This window comes from Schistocerca gregaria, chromosome 2 (genome assembly GCF_023897955.1).
Source record: "Schistocerca gregaria isolate iqSchGreg1 chromosome 2, iqSchGreg1.2, whole genome shotgun sequence".
NCBI lineage: Eukaryota > Metazoa > Arthropoda > Insecta > Orthoptera > Acrididae > Schistocerca > Schistocerca gregaria.
In genome coordinates, this window is record NC_064921.1 from 717,378,855 (window position 1) to 717,404,660 (window position 25,806).

The 25,806-nt window shown below is 43.1% G+C and overlaps 1 protein-coding gene across 2 annotated transcripts in view; it reads right to left on the reverse strand.

Annotated features, from left to right (window-relative positions):
• LOC126334845 (ATP-binding cassette sub-family C member 4-like) overlaps positions 1-25,806 on the reverse strand; it is a 357,709-nt gene that overhangs the window by 112,070 nt on the left and 219,833 nt on the right. For both annotated transcript variants that reach the window (XM_049997512.1, XM_049997513.1), the window contains exon 15: positions 21,345-21,553. In XM_049997512.1, the coding sequence (XP_049853469.1) occupies positions 21,345-21,553 (209 nt within the window). The remainder of the gene's footprint in view (positions 1-21,344; positions 21,554-25,806) is intronic.

Sequence of the window (25,806 nt, forward strand, 5' to 3'; positions counted from 1 at the left end):
CTGGTCGACTGTGTTGCCAAATTTGCGTGGCAGCGCACTAGCGCACCAGAAGCGCGACGCTGTTCGCCACCAGACGTGAACTGAGGAGGGTCCGCGATGCAGTCACGCTCGCCGACACCACCACTGCCACTGTGCCAGGGTCCGGGATGCGGGATGCGGCCCTTGCTCCGCCCCGCCGTCGCAGCTGTCCGTGCCGTCGCCCGCCGCCTGATGCCCCCGCGAGATATCAACAAAAAAAAAAAAAAAAAAAAAAAAAAAAAATAATAATAATAAAAAAAAAATGGTTCAAATGGCTCTGAGCACTATGGGACACAACTGCTGTGGTCATCAGTCCCCTAGAACTTAGAACTACTTAAACCGAACTAACCTAAGGACATCACACACATCCATGCCCGAGGCAGAATTCGAACCTGCGACCGTAGCAGTCGCACGGTTCCGGACAGCGCGCCTAGAACCGCGAGACCACGGCGGCCGGCCCCCGCGAGTTATCAACGCGCCTGCCGCCGCTCCTCGACACCACCGCTGTCCGTCGTCTGCGCGCCACCAAATAATGTTAAGTCGCTAGAGACGCTATGGTGGTGTAGATGCCCACACTATGGTAACATACCGACCACCAGGCAGCAATTGGAGACAGGAGCAGCCGGAGAGGGTAAAGATCCCCTCTCGGCGCTGCAGACCCAGATAAATCAATTAATTTTAACTAACGTGGAGCTTAAGCAACAGATAGATGATCTTCAAATGGCTTCTCCACAATCTAATGTTCTTAAGCAAGTGCTAGTGGAGGAACAGCCGAAGCAGGTGATTCCACCACTCGCTAGTGCAAAATCACCTGTGGCTGTAGCCACCCCTACTTTGGTGCAGAGCTTTCCAGCAGTAGCGTTTATTCCGGCGTTCACTGGAAAGCCACACGAGAATATTCAAACACTTGTCCAGAATATCCAGGACATTGGAAAGCTTTGCGGTTGGCCAGATTCTCTTAAACGTGATGAAAATTAAACTCACCGGCGAAGCGCGGAACTATGTGCAGTCGGTAGAGAGCTTGAAAAATGCCCCTACCTTGCAGTCCCTTGCAACAGGGTTGATTGAAAGGTATACAGACAAACTGGTACTAGTCACTATCGCGACTTCCTTTCCACCCGTCAGCAAAAAACGGGTAATGATTTAGACAGGTTTGCCGGCCGCGGTGGTCTAGCGGTTTTAGGCGCTCAGTCCGGAACCGCGAGACTGCTACGGTCGCAGGTTCGAATCCTGCCTCGGACATAGATGTGTGTGATGTTCTTAGGTTAGTTAGGTTTAGGTAGATCTAAGTTCTAGGGGACTGATGACCGCAGATGTTAAGTCCCATAGTGCTCAGAGCCACTTGAACCATTTAGACAGGTTTAGAAGTGTCGCATGCCACACGTTCTGCTTGTAATGAAGTTCTGTTTTAAGAATCAGAATGTCGTGGGATAGACGTGTTTATTTGTGGCATAAACCCTCAAATAGGGGGGCGAAATAAAGGTATCTACCTCCCCCCCCCCCACCCCCACCCGCACCTTACACGAAGCCGTGCGTTTAGCACTATACAGGTGCTGACAGGTTGAGTACGAGAGTCCTTTATTTTCAATAAAAGAAAAGGGAATTTATTTTAAATGCGTGAGCTATGGATGACAATGGATCTTCACAAAGCCGTGCACGGGCCCTGGGTTGGCGAAACATCAGATTTTTCCAGTATGCGCTTGTCCACGTGCTCGCCGAACATACGACCTTTCTGTTGACGGGGTGACGCTTAGGGAAGCGTCGCTTGCCTAGGCAGAGCTCCTACAGCATCCAATCAGAAAGGTGCAGGAGATCACGTGTGAGCGCCCAACATGCCGAGCTGCGCGGACGAGTCGTGTGGATCGTCCTTCTTTTACTGGCAGGTCCCCGACGAGATCAGACGCATTGGCCGGTTGCCTCCGTGCACTTTTCGAGCCCCAGCTCTATCTTTTTGCGCCTTACGGCCACTAAACTCACATAATGTACCCCCGCTAGGTCAATCAGTAAATGACGGGAGGCAGTTTGCTGACCGGAGTTGAAAAATTAACACTTGTTCTTTTTTAGACCCCACTTCCACCTCAGCCACTTCCTGACATGCACAACTGGTGTCAGAAGTGGGATCTGAGCCACCATGCGGCCTAACAAGTATTGAAATTACGGCTAGATGCCGGGATATTTTCTTTGACCTGGGAGCCATGCACTAAATGAACTTCTTGTCATGCTGGAAGCACCGATACGACACTGCATTATTACATACAGCTGTCAATGTCGCTGTCGCGTCGGCCTTGGTGGCCCGTTTTATTTCAGCACTAATGCACGTGATATAGCGACATTGCCTCTCGTTGACCATCACGCCGCCTGCCGAGCCGCAGTCAGCCGGATGCCACTGTATCAGATGCTGCCGGGGCAGCACTTCTCACCGCCGCTGTAGTGTCGCTGTGCAGCCGGCAGTCAATGCCCAGCTGCCGTTTCGTCTGCCTACGCCGTCTTCGCCGCCGCCGCCAACGTCGCCGCCTCCAGCATAATGAAATAGTGTAAATCGTGAGCGATTGCAGTAGCCTGGCCTCGCCATCTTAGTAGCACTTTCTTGAGTTCTTTGTGAAGTCATTTTATAAACATGCCTGACACCCGTTCAAATAAGCAAGCAAGAGCTGCTGCCGAAATTCCTGGCGCAGACCCTGTCACTATGTTAGAAGAACAGTAAGACAGTTAACTGTGCAAAAGATGGAATTGCAAGAGCACTGCAATGCGCTTCCGGCGGAAAGCAACAAAAAAGTTACAACTGAACAAGCAGCTGCAAGCGCTAGTCGCGCTTCTGCAGTTAGCCCAGTTCCACCTTTGTCCAGTCTTGTTGGCAGTTTCCCTGCCGTAAATTTCATCCCGACTTTTGCGGGTAAAACTAACGAAAATGTAACGACATTTTTGCAGTGTGTCAAAGATGTAGGTAGGACTTGTGGCTGGCCTGATAGTTTCCTTTTGAGTGTGCTGAAGCTGAAACTAGCATGCGATGCTCGAACATATGTTGAGACAGTCGACGCTCTGAGAGATGCTATCACTTCTGAAGCCTTGGCTAAAGGGCTAGCAGAACACTATTCCGATAAGAGAGGTTTTTTGTCTACCTTACGACAGAAAACCAATGAAGATTTAGAAGTATGTGCCGACCGAATCCGCAAGGTATCGTGTCGCACTGATGTGCTTGGAAACTGCCAGGCCCGTAATGAAGTTTTAATGGAGCAGAAGCAAGGGCTATAAACGTATTCATTCAAAGAATTAACCCGCAAACAGGGACATTGCACGAAGCTGTGCGAATTGCACTGCTACACGAGGAAGCAGGGAGATTTATTTGTAACCGTCCGCGAAGTAACGAGTTGCGGCGCGTGTTTCTTAATGATGCAAAATGTCAGCGCTGCGGGAAGTTTAATCATACTGCCGTGCGCTGCCGCCCAACGTGTTGTGGCAGATGCCACAAGATCGGGCATACTAATGCCACATGCCCCAAAACAATGTAACCAGACAAAGGCAGCAAAATGTTCCACAGACAAACAGGCAACGGGGTAGTTACCAACAGGGAAATGGTCGGGAGGCAGGCTCAGCCACCGACCCTCGCCCCCGATAAAAGTAATGAAACCGGTGTATAAAAAACAGCAGAAAGATGAGGTGGCAAGTGTTTCGCTAAATGGTAAACTCAGGGGTAGAACAATCAGAGTGTTAGTAAATACGGTAGCACAAATTAGCGTGCTGTTTGTCCGCTGTCAAGCGTGCTGTTTGTCCGCTGTCACGATAAGCAGAGGTGAAGGACTGGTCATTTCTGCCGGGTCCTCTTTCGTTAGTTTTCAGTTACGTAAAAAAAACATATAATTTTGATATAGAGGTTGTACGGAAAAGTAGGAGGGACTTTGATATCAGTCTAGGCAATGATTTCCTCGATGAGTACCAAGGGGTAATCGATTATAGGATGCATACCGTCAGATTTGGTGAGGAAACTCACTTTTTCGGCGGCGTTCGGACCGAAAGCGCGCGAGGAAACTGTGAGCGACAGCCGCTCTCACAGGATCCGACAGAACCGCGTACATGGCCCATTAAATCGTTACGCCCAGTTATCACTGAGAGTCGGACAGGCAAGGTTCTATGGTTTGATATCAAAGCTCCATTGCCTACTAGTTCAGTCGTTTTGGTGGATCCGCTCCGTCCAAAACGATGAGTTGGACAGGTTACAAGTTCATGTGAAGAGAGGTTTATGTGCTGTGGAGAGAAAATGGAATAAGTTTTGTGTACCTGTATGTGTCGATAATTTTGGTTTGAGAAAGATAGAGATTCCACGTGGAACAGTTTTAATAAGTGGCCAGGAAATAGGTGATGATGATTTTTCAGTGATAAATCGAGGTAAGAATCAAAATAGGAAGCAGTTCGCTATTAGAAGTGTGCGCACCCTGAAACCCTCTTTGCAAAAGCAATTTAATGAAAAGTTAGAGCATTTGAGTAAAGCAGAGCAGAGGCTAATATGGCCCATATTGGAAGAATTTGCGTGGTTGTTTGAGGAAAGGCAATATTTGCCTGCTACTGACCTCATACAGCACAAGATTCCCACCGGGGATGCTAGATCTATATCTCAAAAGGCATATAGCATCCCTTATCATTTACAACCAATAGTGGAAGACACAGTTCAGCAGGAGCTAGCAGCAGAGATTATTCAACCCTCTGCCAGCCCCTGGTTGTCCCCAATCGTTCTGGCTCGTAAGAAATCAATTAATGGCGAGAAGAGTTATAAGCTCTGTGTTGATATGAGAGCGGTAAATAAAGTAACAGCGCCTGATACTTATCCTTTGCCTCGTATTGACGAAACCCTAGATCAATTAGGAAACTGCAAGTATTTCACCACTTTAGATATGCAATCAGGGTATCATCATATTCCTATAGCTCCCAAGGACAGACCTAAAGCCGCCTTTATTGTGCCTTCGGCTTTGTATGAGTGTTTGTTTACGCATGCCATTTGGTCTCAGGAATGCTTCTGCAACCTTTCAAAGATTTGCTGATTTATTGTTACGTGGTTCCCACCACAAGTTTAGTTTATTTAGACGATGTTATTGTACTTTCTAGAACTATTGAAGACCATGCAGAAAGGTTGAGGTGTGTTTTGTTACGTTTGCAGAGTGCCCATTTAAGTCTGAAGATAGAAAAAAGTTCATTTGTACAGTCACAAGTCCAGTACTTGGGACATGTCATTAGTGATGAAGGTGTCAAATCAGATCCTTGGTTGACTGAGGCTGTGAGAGATTTTCCCACCCCAACCAATGTAAAAGAGTTACAGTCACTGCTTGTGCTATATAATTACTATCACCGGTTTGTGAAAAATTATGTCACCATAGCTAAGCCATTAACCGAGTTGCTGAAAAAAGGTACAGTTTTCGAGTGGTCAGAAGAATGTTCAGTAGCTGTAAAGAAGATTAAAGAAGTACTAACAAGCTCATCTCTGTTAGTCTATCCAGATTTTGAAAAACCTTTTATTCTTGCAACCGATGCCTCAGAGTTTGCTCTGGGTGCAGTCCTTAGCCAAGAATATAACGGAGAGGAAAGACCTGGGGGTATGCCTCCCGCCAGATGAATGGGGCTGAAATAAATTATAGTACTACTGAAAATCAATTGCTTGCACTTATGTTCGGGGTAAACTATTTTAAATGTTATTTGTAGGGTAGAAAGTTCACCGTAATAACAGATCACGCGGCGTAAACTTGTATGTTGAATCTGAAAGATCCTAGCAGTCGTTTAACTAGATGGGCTTTAAAACTTGCAGAATATGACTACGAGGTTGAGCATAAACCTGGTAGGCTGCATTCTAATGCTGACTCCCTGAGTTGTAAAGTAAGGGTAGTTCAAACAAATGATGTTTTGATTGAGGAACTGAAAGAGGCGCAAAGCCGAGATGTTGAATGTCATAGGTATGTTACCAATGTGGATTTCATTACTGAAGATGGTATTTTATACCGAAAGACTCCGGGTGGTAATAGAGTTGTAATTCCTAAGGAATTGCAGTCCATAATAATAGCTCAATGTCATGATAGTTTGCAAGCATTCCATAATGGGCGAAGAGCAACAAATGCAAGGATAGCTGCACGGTATTGGTGGAAAAACAGAAAGACAGATGTTCAAAAGTATATTCAAAATTGTTTACCTTGCGCTCAAAGAGCGCCCCCTCCTAGGGCCAAAATATCTTTACAAAGCCTTCCAGAGGCGATGAGAACATTCCAGTATATTGCCCTGGATATCGTCGGTCCTTTTCCACAAAGCAATCAAAACAATAAATATATCCTGTCCATTATGGACCACTTTTCTCGATACCTTGTATTGGTACCTCTCGCTGATATGACAGCAGGGACAGTTGCTAGAGAATTTGTCAATCACTTAGTTTTGCCTTTCGGCAGCCCTGACGCTGTTCTAACAGACCAAGGGACGAACTTTATGTCGGCTTTATTCGTTGAAGTGTGCAAGCTTCTAGGAATCAAGAAGTGCAGAACCACTCCCTTTCATCCAAAGGCAAATGGCCGCCTGGAACGTGTCCACAGGACAATTAAGAAAATGTTAAGTTACTATGTAAACAGAATGCATTCAGATTGGGACTGTTATATCAATATAGTCGCTTCAGCCTATAATAGCCGTGTCCATGAGTCAACAGGCTACAGTACTTGCGAGCTAGTTTTTGGCAAACCTATGAACTCACCTTTTGAATTAGACAAATTGCCCCCAGGTGTGGACATAACTGAAGTCAAGAGGTTAGCTCGCCGTTTCAAGTGAATTTGGAAACAAGTTCAAAATGTTTCAAATGGCTCTGAGCACTATGCGACTTAACTTCTGAAGTCATCAGTCGCCTAGAACTTAGAACTAATTAAACCTAACTAACCTAAGGACATCGCACACATCCATGCCCGAGGCAGGATTCAAACCTGCGACCGTAGCGGTCGCTCGGTTCCAGACTGTAGCGCCTAGAAGCGCACGGCCACAGGCCGGGGAAACAAGTTCAAACCAATAATTCCAAAGCTACCAAAAAACAATTACAGTGGAGTAATAAGAATGCAGTAATGCCCCTTTACAAGCCTGGAGATTTAATCTTGTTGCATAACCCAACATTAAGACGAGGAAGAACAAAGAAGTTTGCACCTCAACATGAGGGGCCATACCCTATCATTCGGTTAATCTCTCCTGTAAATGCTGAAATCCAGTTGCCAGATCGGTTAGTGATAGTAAATTTTAATCATCTGAAACCTTTTTATGGAAAAGCACCTTCCATTCCGACATTTTTGCCTAATCCATCGCATAGTATTGTATCAACTAGGCCAGGACCTACAGTGACTAAAGTAAAGAAAAAGAAGGTAAAACCTTTACCTGTCAGACCTAGATATTCCTTAAGGAACAAGCATCCTTATGCATTGAGGTCAAGAGACTATGTTTGTATCTTGTTTTGTAGTGTATCAAGCGTAGCTGTTAACTCATATTCATTTGAAATTTCATGTAATACTTGTTCAATTGCATGCGCTGCTACAGCCTTAAGTGCAGCTTACTAATACGTAAGTGCAAAGTGTAGAGTAAGTAGCGAGCAAGTAAAGTGCTGGAAGTATGGGTTTGAACGGCAGTATAATTATATTCGATGAGGAGATATCTGCTCAAATAGTACGATAAGTTGTCGCAAGGGCTCTTAACCACTTCCTGAATGGAAAAAGAAATTGACAAATAATACGAGACTATCATGATCCTACACTAACACGAGTTTAAAACTCAATCCTGGGATATTAGATCAGTTATAGCCACTGTTTGTATCTTCCATGTAATTAAATTCTCCAACGCTTAAGATAACGGAACGATTACAGCTGTCAACATTTTCTGCAGTTCTTGTGTATCACACTAGAGGATATCAGACCCAATGCTTGTAATTGCTGGTTCACTCTCATACTAGCCTCATCTGCCTCGTTGTAAATATCCCACCACATCTCTCTCTCTGTTTCCCTCCCTGAGAGTACAAATCCACGCTTGAACTATGGAGTTTACTCCAGAGTTTAATCTATGTATCAATAAGGTAACAGGACGAGAATAGTGAGGTTTTGGAATCATTTATTATGGAAAGAAATAATTACACAATACATACAAACCTAACATTCATCCTGGAAGGGCACAGCAATTTTAATGATATTTATTTTCACGCGTTGCACTGTCCATCTACACAGCATACCTATGCAAAGTACGTATGACTATCAGTAACAAAATACACCTACTAGTGCCACTGTCATGAAAGAGAGCTGGTAGCTGCACCGAAGTTTTAGCGCTTCATATGCCTGCACTGAAATGCTGGAGAGTATGACAAAGAACATTGAAAGGTAAGTGTTCTGTGAAGAGGAGTGATCTGTGTTATGGTACCTGGTTATGGGAACTACACTTATAGTATTTATGCCATTCATCCTCCATACGACAGTACTGATAACTTCCCTTTTGAATATCGCTGCAACAGCTATTAACCACAAATCATTTTGTCTAATGCTCAAATAAAGTACACCTTCTCATAATGATGTCTGCAGACGTACACAACACAAATTTGTATCTTTTAAGAGGAACTTTTATTGATTGCCTAGCAGAAGCTGGTGAAAACTTTCCCCAGGTTACAAACCAAGTGAATAGTCAATGTAATTTCTTCAATACTATGTGTTGAAAGAGTAACTTATTTAGTCAAAGTTCACATTGAAAGATCGTTGTTCATGCTCTGACGTATACTGGCACTGCTGCGTAATTGTTAGCGGACACAATCATTTCTAATGTAATGCATCTCAGTTCGTATAGCGCCCAATAATATTTTTCCGCTATCTTTGGAAAACAGGGATTAAAAGTTTTTGTGTTCCACCGTTAAAGAGGCTATTGGTATTCGCGGTTGCAAGTTAAAGGAAGTATTGCCGCTCTTGGGCGTCTTCGGGCGTACTCCTCCGCCATACACATTCAGGAATTGGCGGATATACATAACTTAATGTAGCCGGCCACTACGATGTGCATTTCTGCATCCAACCTGGCTATTTACGGAAGGGAGCTGGGCTCGGAATCGACCGATAGAGAGAACTACTTTAAGAAGAATAGAATCAGAATCGTAGTTAGAGTTGAAGTATTGAGTATCGCAACTTCACTACTTCGGCATAGTCAAACACTAGTATACTAAAGTCATTCACCCACATAGTGACAAATAACAGGCCACGCCATCGCAGACAAAAACAAAACATAACTAAGCGTACGAAGGAGCGCACAGCTGCCTGATAGAGCGTCCTTGCTGGAGACGCCAGAGCAGCGCATTCTGTTGAATACGCAGCCGCACGCACACCCACACTCCAGTACACTCTACGTCGAATGAATCACTGCGTCACATTTTGTCATTTGTTACGTCATCTAATGAACCACACTCGTCCTAGTTGATGAATTACACTACTGCACGAAGTATCTTATACCTAACCATACGCAAATTACATAAAACACACTAGTAAACGAAATTATTCCTACCTTATCTACAGCCTTGCAACTAATTCACACTCTTGTGCTGTCTGAAATGCAACCTATGGCGTTCAACAAGCACGTATGAGAATTACAGGATACAAACTGCCGTGATACGCCATGAAACGGGTTCTGCACTACTAGTGAAAATACGTCTCACATATACACATTTGCTGTCTTCCACAATGCAGATAATCATTTTCCTTAGCTAATGAAGAATAGAACACTATTAGCTTTCATACAAGTGATCATTATAGAAGGCTCACTCAGAGAATTATTCACTGTTTACATACGACACACCTATAAAATTATGTCTTAGTGATCGCAACAGCGGCTCACCGAGCAGACGCCACAGGTAAGTCATGGATCGTCGAGATGTCGCCGTGGTGCTACAGTACGTGCTCAGGTAAGTCTCCAGGATTAGGGAGATACATGATAGAAAGAGGATAGGGCATGACACACACCTACTGACAAAATAGAGGCAGAGTTAATGACAGCTGGTCTGCATAATTACTCATGCAAGTATATACTTCGAGTCAAGCTCAACAGGGTATTCTTTCTTTACTAACGTTTTCCAGTCTGTTCCTTTGGCAGTGGTCCCGCTAGATAGTGGATAGGAATCGAGGATCTCGTCAATCCATTCATGCGCGTCACTAATTAAATGACGAGACCCTCACGTATCCTCACAGCCGTTGTTATTCAGCATGGAATAATGTAACTATAGATAAAATATGCATACTTTACCATAGCAGAGTAAGTGGATTTAAAGAAAGAACCATTTATTAGAGAATGTGGCAGAGGTTATAGATGGTACAAAACAAGTGAGAGAATCTCATCATTTTACTGCCACGATTTTATTACAATTTAACACCTCAATGAAAACACTTGACTCACATCACCGCAGTCTCACTTGCTCCTATTTGCTATTACCGTCATTTACACACTTTGTACCGATCACACCACCTTGCATTACAAGTAATGTTTTCACACACCCAGTAATGGATGTCCTTAGTATTCATAGCCATGGATCATGACAGTTTCCTTTCAAGTGACGTAATTCATCCGGAAAGAAATGTCTTAATGCCAACTCGTAGCAGATTGCACATTTATTAGTCCTGAGACGACTATACTGCCTTCCATTCGCTTTGCAATGCTTGCCCACTGATCTAAGTCATAAGCTAATTTATGCTGTGTGTTTCATTTTATTGTTTTGTATTATTTTATTGTGCTGTTAATTTTATTATGCCTCGTGTCAGTTTATTATGTTGTACGTGTCCATTTTTTTGTCATTTTATGTTGTATACCTTCAGTTCGTATACGCAGGGAACACGGGGCCATGTATTAACCCTCCTCCTCCACTCACTGTATTAAGGGATAGATACTTACTCTTATCTTTCCTTTATGAATCAAATAGCACCTAAACCACGCCGGTCATTCTGCTACCTTGCATAACAAGGAGCGGCTCCGCGATAAAAACTGATACACCTGTGTTGTCTGTGGAAATGTTTCGCTGCCACCGCAGCGGTGGATGGCTATCTGACACAGTCACTGACGTGTCAGATTGATGGATTGGACTCAGTAAATTATGGGAACAACTCAGGAATGGGCCCAAGCGCTACGTAGTAATTGGCCAAGGAACGCCTGCTGAGTTAGCCTGAATCACAACTGGCTAGTTCAGCGAGAGACAGATTCGCACTCACAATGGACAACGCGTAATAGGGACAACTATTTCGTTGGCTCATTTTTTTCACGCTACTGACAACACACGACATGCTGGTATCCGTGCTGCCGAATCGGTGGATACCTGCAGTCGCCTGTGATTGCAGTTAATTTTTGAAGCCCTCCCCTTTTATTACTTACTTACTGCCGAGCCCTCGGACCTATCATGTCTTTCTTCTTTTGTTGTTGAGTATGCAATGGTACTGTAAATTACTCCAACAATACCGGTCCTATCCGTCTTTCCAGCCATTTTTCTCATCGAGGTATCGCTCCTCCCTTGTTGCAGAGTCCATGTTTAAGCTATTCTCCGACGATCTATTGTGAAGTGAGAATCGTGTCTCTGCTATCTAGCTAAGCGAAGAATCAGTGTCCTTCAACAGTAGACGAAATCCTGCGTTCGAAATTTTTAAATGGTTCAAATGGCTCTGAGCACTATGGGACTTAACATCTATGGTCATCAGACCCCTAGAACTTAGAACTACTTAAACCTAACTAACCTAAGGACATCACACAACACCCAGTCATCACGAGGCAGAGAAAATCTCTGACCCCGCCGGGAATCGAACCCGAAAACCCTTGCACGGGAAGCGAGAACGCTACCGCACGACCACGAGTTACGGACGTAATTTTTAAAGACGTAACCATGGGCATTACTTGGTTGTTCTTAAGGAGAGCTTTATCCCTCCCTTAAAGTACATAAATACAATCATCGTGTTCGCATTTTCACTTTGCCTTGTTGCTCGTGACTTTTCATGACACTAAACACAAGTGCGACGTGCAACGATACGATACGCACTTGGAAGAGCCACCACACAGTTTTTAGTGCCAACATAAATTATCTCTCAGCGTAACTCGCTACTCTAAGTACGCCAATACTCGGACGTGTAAGAGGGAAGTTTTATTCCCTGCGCGTACTACTGTGAAGCAGTGCAGCGCGCAGCGGCGAAGGACGAGAGGTGCATCCGCCTCTGCAGAGTGTGGGGTGAGCTTGCCAAGGAGCGTCGGGAGAAATCAGCAACGACGGAGCCACCGAGGGGGACCAGTAAGTTGCTGACAGCGTGCTGAACCCAGTAGCTCAAGAGTGCCCTTGGCCTTGTGGCGAGGCCGGTGGGCGGGCTGCAGCTGTCCCCCCCCCCCCTCCCCCCAATCCCCCCTCCCCACCCCCTGCCCACCAAGCCAGAGGAGCTAGTCCAGTGCAAGAGGAGGGCTTCTACCTTTTCATCACTCGCAATCAACTCGTAGACCCGTGGCCTAGGGGTACCGTCTTTGATTCATAATCAAAACGTCTTCGGTCCCGGGTTCGATCCCTGCCACTGCCTAAGTTTTGATAAATACTCATCATCGGCGGCCGAAGACTTCCGGCATAAGAAGTCAGCCTCATTCTGCCAACGGCCTTGTCAAAGAGGGCGGAGGAGCGGATAGAGGTTCAGGGCACTCTCTTGTCCTAGGGGTGGGAAATTGCCCCTAAAGGCGGAAGAATCAGCAATGATCAACGACATGAGGATGCAGAATGGAAACCACTGCATTAAAGACACGTAACGTGTATCCGCAGGACATGTGGCCTGTAGTTGAAGAAGTATCATGATGATCTCTCCATTGGCAAAAGATTCCGGAATAGTCCCCCATTCGGATCTCCAGGAGGGGACTGCCAAGGGTGAGGTTACCATGAGAAAAAGATTGAATAATCAACGAAAGGATAATGTTCTACGAATTGGGGCGTGGAATGTCAGAAGCTTGAACGTGGTAGGGAAACTAGAAAATATGAAAAGGGAAATCTAGATATAGTAGGGGTCAGTGAAGTGAAGTGGAAGGAAGACAAGGATTTCTGGTCAGACGAGTATCGGGTAATATCAACAGAAGCAGAAAATGGTATAACAGGTGTAGGATTCGTTATGAATAGGAAGGTAGGGCAGAGGGTCTGTTACTATGAACAGTTCAGTGACCGGGTTGTTCTAATCAGAATCGACAGCAGACCAACACCGACAACGATAGTTCAGGTATACATGCAGACGTCGCAAGCTGAAGATGAACGGATAGAGACAGTGTATGGGGATATTGAAAGGGTAATGTAGCATGTAAAGGGGGACGAAAATCTAATAGTCATGGGCGACTGGAATGCAGTTCTAGGGGAAGGAGTAGAAGAAAAGGTTACAGGAGAGTATGGGCTTGGGACAAGGAATGAAAGAGGAGAAAGACTAATTGAGTTCTGTAACAAGTTTCAGCTAGTAATAGCGAATATCCTGTTCAAGAACCACCAGAGGAGGAGGTATACTTGGAAAAGGCCGGGAGATACAGGAAGATTACACCATGGTCAGACAGAGATTCCGAAATCAGATACTGGATTGTAAGGCGTACCCAGGAGCAGATATAGACTCAGATCACAATTATAGTAGTGATGAAGAGTAGGCTGAAGTTCAAGACATCAGTCAGGAAGAATCATTACGCAAAGAAGTGGGATACGGAGGTTCTAAGGAATGACGAGATACGTTTTAAGTTCTCTAACGCTATAGATACAGCAATAAGGAATATCGCAGTAGGCAACACAGTTGAAGAGGAATGGACATCTCTAAAAAGGGCCATCACAGAAGTTGGGAAGGAAAACATAGATACAAAGAAGGTAGCTGCGAAGAAACCATGGGTAACAGAAGAAATACTTCAGTTGATGGATGAAAGTAGGAAGTACAAACATTCTCCGGGAAAATCAGGAATACAGAAATACAAGCCGCTGAGGAACGAAATAAATAGGAAATGCAGGGAAGCTAAGACGAAATGGCTGCAGGAAAAATGTGAAGACATCGAAAAAGATATGATTGTCGGAAGGACAGACTCAGCATACAGGAAAGTCAAAACAACCTTTGGTGACATTAAAAGCAACGGTGGTAACATTAAGAGTGCAATGGGAATTCCACTGTTAAATGCAGAGGAGAGAGCAGATAGGTGGAAAGAATACATTGAAAGCCTCTATGAGGGTGAAGATTTGTCTGATGTGATAGAAGAAGAAACAGGAGTCGATATAGAAGAGATAGGGGATCCAGTATTAGAATCGGAATTTAAAAGAGCTTTGGAGGACTTAAGATCAAATAAGGCAGAAGGGATAGATAACATTCCATCAGAATTTCTAAAATCATTAGGGGAAGTGGCAACAAGACGACTGTTCACGTTGGTGTGTAGAATATATGAGTCTGGCGTCATACCATCTGACTTTCGGAAAAGCATCATCCACGCAATTCCGAAGACGGCAAGAGCTGACAAGTGCGAGAATTATCGCACAATCAGCTTAACTGCTCATGCATCGAAGCTGCTTACAAGAATAATATACAGAAGAATGGAAAAGAAAATTGAGAATGCGCTAGGTGACGATCAGTTTGGCTTTAGGAAAAGTAAAGGCTCGAGAGAGGCAATTCTGACGTTACGGCTAATAATGGAAGCAAGGCTCAAGAAAAATCAAGACACGTTCATAGGATTTGTCGATCTGGAAAAAGCGTTCGACAATATAAAATGGTGCAAGCTGTTAGAGATTCTGAAAAAAGTAGGGGTAAGCTATAGGGAGAGACGGGTCATATACAATATGTACAATAACCAAGAGGGAATAATAAGAGTGGACGATCAAGAACGAAGTGCTCGTATTAAGAAGGGTGTAAGACAAGGCTGTAGCCTTTTGCCCCTACTCTTCAATCTGTACATCGAGGAAGCAATGATGGAAATAAAGGAAAGGTTCATGAGTGGAATTAAAATACAAGGTGAAATGATATCAATGATACGATTCGCTGATGACATTGCTATCCTGAGTGAAAGTGAAGAAGAATTTAATGATCTGCTGAACGGAATGAACAGTCTAATGAGTACACAGTATGGTTTGAGAGTAAATCGGAAAAAGACGAAGGTAATGAGAAGTAGTAGAAATGAGAACAGCGAGAAACTTAACATCAGGTTTGATGGTCACGAAGTCAATGAAGTTAAGGAATTCTGCTACCTAGGCAGTAAAATAACCAATGACGGACGGAGCAAGGACATCAAAAGCAGACTCGCTATGGCAAAAAAGGCATTTCTGGCCAAGAGAAGTCTACTAATATCAAATACCGGCCTTAATATGAGGAAGAAATTTCTGATGATGTACGTCTGGAGTACAGCATTGTATGGTAGTGAAATATGGACTGTGGGAAAACCGGAACAGAAGAGAATCGAAGCATTTGAGATGTGGTGCTATAGACGAATGTTGAAAATTAGGTGGACTGATAAGGTAAGGAATGAGGAGGTTCTACGCAGAATCGGAGAGGAAAGGAATATGTGGAAAACATGAGACATGAGGGAATGACTTCCATGGTACTAGAGGGAGCTGTAGAGGGCAAAAACTGTAGAGGAAGACAGAGATTGGAATACGTCAAGCAAATAATTGAGGACGTAGGTTGCAAGTGCTACTCTGAGATGAAGTGGTTACCACAGGAAAGGAATTCGTGGCAGGCCGCATCAAACCAGTCAGTAGACTGTTGACAAAAAAAAAAAAAAAAAAAAAAAAAAAAAAAAAAAAAAAAAAAAAAAAAAAAAAAACACCTGTCGGCTGTGGCCGCCAATCAACAGGAATCAACAGGAGGAGGTCATCCAAGTAGGCTATCACCTCTAGCACTTCTTCACTGTGTTGTAAGTTATCTAGTAACGGCTCCATGTGGATGTCCCAGAACAGGGGACCTAAGACGGAACCCTGGTGGCATCCCTTTGTTATTGATTTTCCCACTCTTCCGTTAGGGAATGATAGCCAGACCTTCCGATCCTCGCAATAAATTGTAATAACCCCCTATTTGCAACAGATCCGTCCTAGAAAGCACTGAAACTGTGTTATCGTTGAACTCTTGCCGAACGGGTTAAATGAAGTCAGGATTATCAGATAACAGTTCCTAGATTGGGTTTCTGTGGATTCCGAATATGTAACGCTGACATAGGTAATCTGGTAGAATTTATAGAAACTAGAGCCGTTTAGACTGGATGTGTTAAGATATTTTAGAATAGAGCGAGGGAGATGCTCGAAGTATTTAAATGAGAATCACTAGTAGAGTGCAGACATTGTTCTGAGGGAACATTGGTTGATAGCTTTATTAAAAAGATGTTACTTTTACTATACGTAGTCGATTTCATAGCGCTATACATTTTCAACTTGATTTCATTAAAGAGGATACCTCCATTAAATCTTCGGTGCAACGTGAAGATTTTCGCTCGTTTACTGAAATTGTAATTTATTTATTCATGTACTTTGGCAAGACAAAATAAAAAAGCTGAGAAATATATTTTAATAACGGACTGTTTACAATAGGTTACGTTTTTACGTTTTAGATTGCATTGAAAATGAATTATCGGTGAAATATTTTAGAATGAGGTCCAATTAAGTCAGAATCAGTAAATAACCGATAACCTGGATTGGTCCTCTGTCGATTCCGAATATGTGCCGGTGACATAAATAATCTGGTAGAATTTATAGAAACTAGAGAATTTTGACTGGGTGTATTCAGGTTTTTGAGAATACGGCGAGGGAGATGCTCGGAGAATTTAAATGGGAATCGTTGGTAGGGTGCCGACACAGATCCATGGGAACATTGTTTGTTAAACTCAGGGAATCGGTGTCTGAGAAAGACTGTACGGCATTAATATTGTGTAGCCTTATGAGGAGGACATTAGTGTTAAGAGGTCCCTTCGACAACGAGGTCATCAGAGGCGGAGCACGAGCTCGGATTATGGAAGACAGGAGAAGGAAAGCAGGCGTGCCCTTTTGAAGGAACCATCCCGGCATTTGCCTTAAGCGATATAGGAAAATCACGGAAAATCTAAATCAGGATGCCCGGACGCGGGCTTGAACCGTAGTCTTCCCTAATGCGAGTCCAGTAAGCTAACGACTAAACCATTGCGCTACCCGACTGGGTTATAGGGAGACATATAGCCATTACAGAGGCGCGTAGCGGTAGTCATTTTTTTCCTTTCCCAGTAGGTGAATATGATAGGATAGGAAATCATATTCCACAATACGTTCTATGAATTTGTAGAATCCTTTGCAAGGCTAAAATTAACTTCCTTATTTATTATTCATTTTATCATCGAATTTCGATGCAAGCTGACGAGGAATTCTTAATTCTTCTATTATGTCCCTGTTAACTTCTTTTAACGTGAGGTTCCTTCAGTAGTTAAACTAACTTACATAGTGAAGGCAACGCCTAATGAAAGGAAGTGAAATTTTGTGTTAGTTGGCAACCTTCCGAAGATCGTTAGTGATCTGTTCGTTTAATATTTGCGTAAACAGATCGTGTAACGTCACGACTGTATGCCCGCCCAAAGATAGTACTTTTGAAGAACAGCGTTCTGTAATGCGACTGTTATTTTCAGAACGTGTACAATCGTCAGACACATTTTCTAGCGAACAAAAAGTGCAGCTGTAGTTTCACAGACGACGCGGGAAGTGGTTGCAAAAACGTAACCAATCCTGTAGCAGTATCGACGTCGTCCATGGAATCTCGCATTGATTCACTTATTCAAACTGACTGTCAGCTTACAGTTGAAGAAATTGCTGAAAGATTTCGTGTAAGTAATATACAACTTCATGCGGCAAAAATGACGCTAGAAAATATTGACACAAGTCTGTTGGGAGCCCTTATCTCACCTTTCTCACACACCCTGACCTTGTTTCTGTGGCTTTTTGTCCGTTTCGTCCAACGTAAAAAAAGTTGAGCCTGGCATCGAATGCGACGGTAACGAGAGGTAAAGAGAAAGTACAAAACTGGTTTCGAGATCGAGGAAAAAGTTCCTCGATGTGAGAATAAAAAGTCATAAGAAGATGGGACAAGTGTATAGATGTTCCTGGGTATATGTGGAAAAATAAACATTATATTGATTAGATAAAACATTTTCACGTAATTGCAACGTTGTTTTGGTATCAGAATCAGCAACTAAGTGTATTGGTAATTTATTAGTTACGGTTTCTATCAGAATTGCATATAATATTTTTATTAGTGACTAGTTTCGAACATTTTCATTCATTCTGCTACCATTACCTGCAATTTCCAATGTTCGACTGTACATAATAGCTTACATTTGTTTTTACATCAGACCATTATTTGACTGTATTACAGTTGCCTTGGTGACTGTCAAATTTTTTTGTATAAACATCTACAAAATTCCTATCGAATTTTATATCAATGTACCAAGGCAACCATGACATAGTCGACTAATACCTATTATACTGACCTGACGAAAAACAAATGTGTTACGTAAATTCAAACATTACAAACGCAGGTAACGCTTTGAGAATAAACAGAAATGTTCGAAAGTAGTGACTAAAAAAATATTAAATGCAAATTCTAATGAATTCCTTAATTTTTTGTCCGTTTAACTACTTCACTACTCTCGTAATGCATCTGAGGCACAGGAGAGCTAGCTTTACTTCGCGATGTCCTGTAGTAACCTTCCCCGCCTGTTCAAAAATGGTTCAAATGGCTCTGAGTACTATGGGACTTGACATCTTAGGTCATCAGTCCCCTAGAACTTAGAACTACTTAAACCTAACTAACCTAAGGACATCACACAACACCCAGCCATCACGTTCCCCGCCTGTACACGAACATCTTTTACTAGTAACAATCAAGAGTCATTCCAAGTATTTAATTTCCTACCAGTATAACACACTTATCACGCCGTGTACACGTCTCTCAAGTGTATCTTAATTCGTGGACACTACACAACTTTGGTTTTTACCATATTTCAACAAAATCTCATACTACATTGTCGACATAAGCTGAAACTGGATATAACAACAATTGACGAATCTCCAATGTTAAGTTATGTTCCCACTGAAATCAGTCTGATGGTCGCTGAGAATGAGCCGGATGGTTAACTAGAGCTGCTCGGTGCCATGGCAGCCATCACTTTGCCGTCGTCTAGCGCGTTCGCTCGGCTGCTCCACTTACCTTGCAGATAACCGGACGCTGTTACTAGTAGTAGCCATCTCCTCGCTTCCACTCGCTCTGGTACCGACTGCTGCGTACTCATGGTCGCTGCTGCCCATCTTCTTCTTTCTTCAGGTCCCTCATTATCTTATTCTGCGGCGCGTGTACCGTGTTGCGGGGTAGGAGGGACTAGAAACTGCTCCGTATTTGAAGACGGCGGGCTTTGTCTATCTAAAATCTCAAAGATCATCTACAACTCATCTAACGCTGAGTAGTTTGTATACTTATCACGTCATGCATCCAGCGAAATTATCTTATGTCGCGTCCAACAAGTATTCTCGACGTTGTGGTCAACGTTTAGTCATGCTTCTATCTATCCGCTACTAGTTGTAGAGACCGAACAGGAATTTTAGCTGTAGGTGACTCACGAACTTCTGGATTCTCAGGTAAAGGAATACAAAATGTACGATTTCTTCATGGTCCTGTACCAAGTCACGAATTCGCACGCCTAGCGTTTGCTAGCTCTCCACGAGTAGTTCGTGCTCACGCAAGCACAAGAGACCAAGCGCGAGTGACAAGTCGTAGCCTGGGGCGCGTAGCTCCCCTGAGCTGAGAGAAAAAACAACGCACTCCCACGCGCCTGACTTGTATACACTTTGTGTTGGCGTCTACTCCCCCCTCCATCCTCCTGCCTCTCCCCGCTCGCCATCCTCTCTTCTCCCCCTCACCCCTCTAGCCACTCCTCGCTCGCCACCCTACCTCACCCCCTCCCCTTCCACCACCTAATGTCGAACAAACAGTTATCTATAGTGCTTCCGCTAAGGAGCCCTGACCGCCGACCCGACCACCTAGAGCCTCTCAAGCAAAAGAAGGTCCGCTGTGTGACGGAACATTCCAGACTCGCTCCGGACGCAAGAGCTAGGCAGCTATTGCCGCTCCGTAGCGTCCGTACAGATATCACCGAAAATGTGTTTCCTTGGAACAAATCGCCGCAAATCGCGTGAATTTACGTGACATATTTTCTCGAAGGAGTCATTACGCGTGCCAGACTCTGTTCATCCGTGACCTTGGCAGCTGCTTGGGCATGGGGCAGAGCGTAAATGGCAACTCGAGGGCGAAAAGTTCATGGATCGAGCGTATTTGTAGCGGAAAGGAAATGGGACAACGACTTGCAACGAGAACTGCACGTATCATAAATAGGGTTTAACGAATACGTTATTTCATCATAATATTTTGACTAGTCTTTTCTTCCCTCCTCTTAATTGCAAGCAGCGTAGTAACAGAAAAAATCACATTTTTCGCACATTGAGCTTCTGCCTAGAGGCAGTACTTTTATTCGCTATAATCATACTCAAATTAGGAAGTTATTTCATGACTATTTGTAGAACATTCTTTGAGATGTGACGTAAGAATGACACTTCGCATTACTGTGGCGTCGGACGAAAACCACAGGACTACAAGCGTCGACATCAGTCACTACATGCAATTAAAAGTAATGCAGCTTCCATCTCTTCTATCTCTTACCAGATAAAAAAATCTGGACATCCGAATTTAAATTTCCAGAAACCGGTTAATAAGAAAGCTGGGATTGTTCCAGCGAAAGGACAAGGCTTACTTCCCTTCCCATCCTTGCCCTACATGTTGAGCTTCATCTTTAATGACCTTGTCGTCGACGAAACATGTAACGCTAATCTAAATAAAACGGGGGCGCCAAGTTTACATACAAAATGATGAAGTGAGTAATTATTAGTTAGTAAGTTCACGAAATTTATTTTCTCTTTGAAACTTGATGACACAAATTTTATTTCACGAAATAGTCGAATTATTTTATGAATGAATTTAATTCTGTTATCCTTACTGTCCGTTGTAGTGAAAAAATTCAGTTTTTTTTGTAATGTAAAGATACACATTGTGCAGTGTTCTGGCATTAACAGAAGTTTGAGTAAAAATATAATATGCCTCTTCTGCTCACTGTAAAACATTTTCTTTGGAGCTGTTCCATCGTAGAACGTTATCCAACAGGTATATTTGGACAGCGCCTTCTAATCACAGAATCTGACTTCTGGGCGAACGCAATGAAACCGGTTCATATAACGTGTGAAAAAAAAAATAGGAAAATTTGTCAAAGACCTTATAATTATTTATGTGATGTAATTATTTACGCTTACTTACCAATACGTCACCACATAGTCAGAACCGCTGGTTATAATTTGTGCGATGACTATCATGGAAGCGACAGAAAACAGAAGCCATAGCCCACCAGCGGAACGGAAGTACTGGGACACCGTTTGCCATCGAAACTTTTTGTCCATCATTCTTTCATTATTGTCTTGTTCCGCTGGATCTTTGTGGATTTTCCCAGTTTCATCCATAATCAAGCTCTGCAAAAATAAAAAGAATTATATTTTTTATTTTATCCATATTTTGCAGCTCAAAATGTGACTGTATTCAAAACACTGGGTGTATGAATTAAACAACGCCTTCAGTCACAACTTTTTCGTGTTTTATTAACTACACGATGCATTTCTGACCCTGTGGGTCCATCGTCAGGTGTAATTTGTTTTAATACTTGTTTTATTTCTTCTCCTGAATGAGGTGAAATGCATGTTCCTGTCACGAAAAAGTTTAATGGTGGGTTATGAAGTCGAACGCGGAAAATATGTGCAAAATAGTGGAAAATGAACAGTATAAACTTACTATACCTTCCAAGGAAAGCATTTTTAACGTTTTAGTACTGACAATAATTCTTTTCTCTGTCGCTTTAGTACATGTCACTTCATTCGAAATGTACATTTGCACACACTTGTTTATAAACACTTCACAGATGTTTTTGTACATGGTGTTGTCAAAGATGAATTTATTCGTAGTGCTAAAGATGTAACTGTTAAAAATTGACATATGTACGAAATAACTTGAGAATAGGCCTTTAAAATTACTGAACTAACTATGGCTTGCGAAATCTGTTTGTTCATTTAACATAATTCTGTTTTCTTTTATTTTGTGGAGGTATATCTCCAGTTGTTCTAACAGACTTAGCGTTTTACCATTGGCTTCGTTGTGTAGTATTACCAAATTGTTTTCTAGACTGTTGATGACATGTTTCGTTTCCAACATATGTTGTGCAATGACTGATTTTCCGAAATTCTTGAGCTTGAAAGCATTTACATGTTCTTGAAAACGGGTCTTGAAGTTTCTGCCCGTTTTCCCTACATAGTATGCAGGACAATTGGGGCAAGATACTTTGTACACTCCGCTGTTGTTGTATGTTTGTGTATTTGATTTTACGTAATGGATGAGTAGGTTTCCTAACTTATTATTGGTTGTGAATGCAACTGTTGCATTTGTAGTTAGTAAAACACGAAAAAGTTATGACTGAAGACGTTGTTTAATTCATACCTCCAGTGAAAAAGAATTATTACCTTGATACCCAGTGGCCAGGGTCAGTGCCATAGGCAGAGCATTATTTGGCTGTAACACAGAGAGCAGCAATTGTGTGTGCAAGAAGCAACGAGAAATCTAAACTAGCACTGAGTCCTTGTTTTATTAAATCAACGTACAGACATATTTGCGAAATGCGAAACTTCCTTCACAGGATGACTTTTAGTGCTACTGAAAGCAATAACCCATTTCGTTTTAGCGTTACGCTCCACGTTACACACGATACATTAACCGTTCTGTGCTATAAGTGCGGATCGGTAGATATTTGGAATATATGTTTCGTCGGAAGTCCTTAAGTAATGGGTTATATTCCATTGAACCTCACTGAAAGCTGCCAGGTGTTAGCTTTGACACACTGTAAGACTGATTTATTATCCTTAAAGCTTCCGTTAATCTACTTATTTGTTTTTACATTTGTTTCACCTGGGAAGATTAGGGCGCCCTCTTTCATTTAACCAGACATCGTTATCGCGTCAGAATTAAAATTTGTAATGATAATAACAATAATAATAATGATATTAATAACAGTAATAATGGAGATATGTATAGTAATGAATACGTGAAGAAGAAGTTGACTGGTCAGAGGAAAATCAGGAAATAATAGGATAAGGCCATCAGATGAAGGGAAGAATCCGGAAACAGTAAAGTATGAGAAAAGTCCTGACAGGTACAGTGCGACAGAGATATTGACCTCCTAGAGGACAGGAAGATAACAGCCGGTAAGTGTGGAGAAGGAAGCTACGACGACAATGAAAGCTTCTTGAATGCAGAGTAGTTTTTGATATGATGTAGGTTACATGGTAATTTGTTCCACAATCGTGTGGTTGAAATGGAGAAGGAGATGGAGAAAGATTTAGTATTATGCAAAGGAACAGTCGATGCCGGACGTATCCGTTCTGGTACTGCAGTTATGTAATGATGATAGAGATTTTACACGAGAGGAGAAGTACTAAGGACGCCAGTGATCAAAAAACTGACGAGGTAAACGAAGGGTGTGAAACTGACGCCGCTTACCTGGTGGCATACAACGCAACTGAGTATAGTAAGGACTGATGTGATAGAACAGTCGAATCTTGAGCACATATCTTACACAGGAGTTGAGAGCTTGCGCGAATCGTCCGATATTTCCGCTATTTACACCGTAATGAACTACAGGTTAGGAAGGATTAGTGAATGGAATGGTTCGAAGGAGAAATATTTTTATCAATTTCTGGACTTAGTGTAGGCAGGACAAGGATTTCCTGCGAATTTTCGGAATTATTGGGAGAATTAGTAAGCTTACTACTATTCAAGTTGGGCTGTGGAATTTAAGAGAGTGAAGACTTCCTAACAGACTTTCGATAAAATATCATCCACACAATCGCGAAGAGAGCATAGGCACATAACTGCGAGAACTATTGCTCAAAGTGTGTGTGCGTGTGTGATGGGGCTTATGGGCGCTCAACGTCGAGGTCATCAGCGCCCTGACACACATAAAAGGGAACGAATGTGGGCAGACCTAATAAAACTGAAACACATACGCAAAGAAAGCAGGAAAAGAAGTAAAATGCTACATAAGAAAGTAAAAGGTAAGGAAAGGAAAAATGAAGCTACAAGAATGCCGCAGTAAACTGTCATCGGCTGGCCACTTACATAAAATATGGGCAAGCTTGTCACACAGTGAGCAAATTAAGATCCTCTCCCTAAAATCTTTGTAAAAACATTTGACATGGCACAGAGCTTTAAAACTTTAACCACATTCGTTCGAGTGTTGCCTAAAAGAGATGGCAGGTCCGTTTGCAAGCAGGTCCTCTCACCGGAGCAGGAAGCCATGTGTCATAGGCTGTGGCCTTTCCGAAGCCGAGTGAGGAGAACCTCGTCCCGTCAACGGGGCTGAAAGGAAGTACACCACACGCGCATTGTGGGCTTGACTATACGGAGCTTACTGTCAGTCACTTCCAGCCACTCATTATCCCATCGATGCATGACTGGTGAGCTCAACAGCGAGGTGAGTGCGTGCAGGGGTATAGCACACTAAGATACTTGTGGATCGAGACACACCTCCTTGGCTGCGAGATCTTCCCTTTCATTCCCAGCAATGCCGACATGCCCCGGAACCCAACAGAAAGCCACCGCCTTCCCCAATCGCTGTAGATGGAGGAGGGCATCCTAGATGGTCTGGGCTATTTTATCTGCTGGATACAAACGTTGCAAAGAGTGAAGGGCACTTAGTGAATCGGAACAGACAAGAAATGTAGGACAGGAATAATGCCTTATCTGCTCCAGTGCCCGCAAGATCGCAAACAATTCTGCATCAAAGACAGTAAAAGTCTGAGGCAGTCGGACCTTGAGGACATGATCCGGAAAAACAACAGAGCAACTAACGGAATCCCCTTGTTTCGATCCATCCGTAAAAACAGCTACATAATCGTGGTGCTCAGATAAAATGATAGAAAATGCTTCATTAAAAACGGTGGCAGGAGAGCAATCTCTCTTGTTCTGCAATACCGGGCCTATTCAGTAACCAGAATGGCAGGCGGTTAAAACCCAGGATTTGGGGTTGTACAGACTCCACACCGAGGGACTCTAGCACATGTTGCACTCGGATCCCAAACGGCAACGTAGCCCGCGGACGGTGGGAAAAAAGGCGATCCAGAGGTGGATGAACAACAAGATGGTGAGCAGGCGAGGTGGCACACCAGCAGGAGCTGCCGCCGGGTGGTAAGTGGCGGTTCCCCAGCCTCATCACAGAGGCTAAGAGCTCATGCATCTATGTTACGGACAAGAAGGATATGCAGAAGACTGGAAAAGAAAACGGAGGAATGAACACCAGTTTGGCTTTCGGAAAGTTACAAGCACCTGAAAGGAAGGTTTAATGTTGCACCTCATAATGGAAGCAAGACCTAAGAAAAATCAAAACATCCTGTCGACTTAGAAATGACATTATACCAGTATAAAATATTCGAAATTCAGCGTATAAAAGGAGTAAGCTGTATGGAAATACGGGAATATACAACATATACAGGATCAAGAAGAACCGATAAGAATGGAAGACCAAGAACGAAGAGTTTGGATTAAAAAGGGATGTAAGACAGAAATGCAGCCTTTCGCTAATACTGCTCAATCTATATATCGAAGAAGCAACTACGGATATAAAGGAAAGGTTCAAGAGTGGAATTATAATTCATTGTGAAAGGATGTCAATGACGTGATTCGC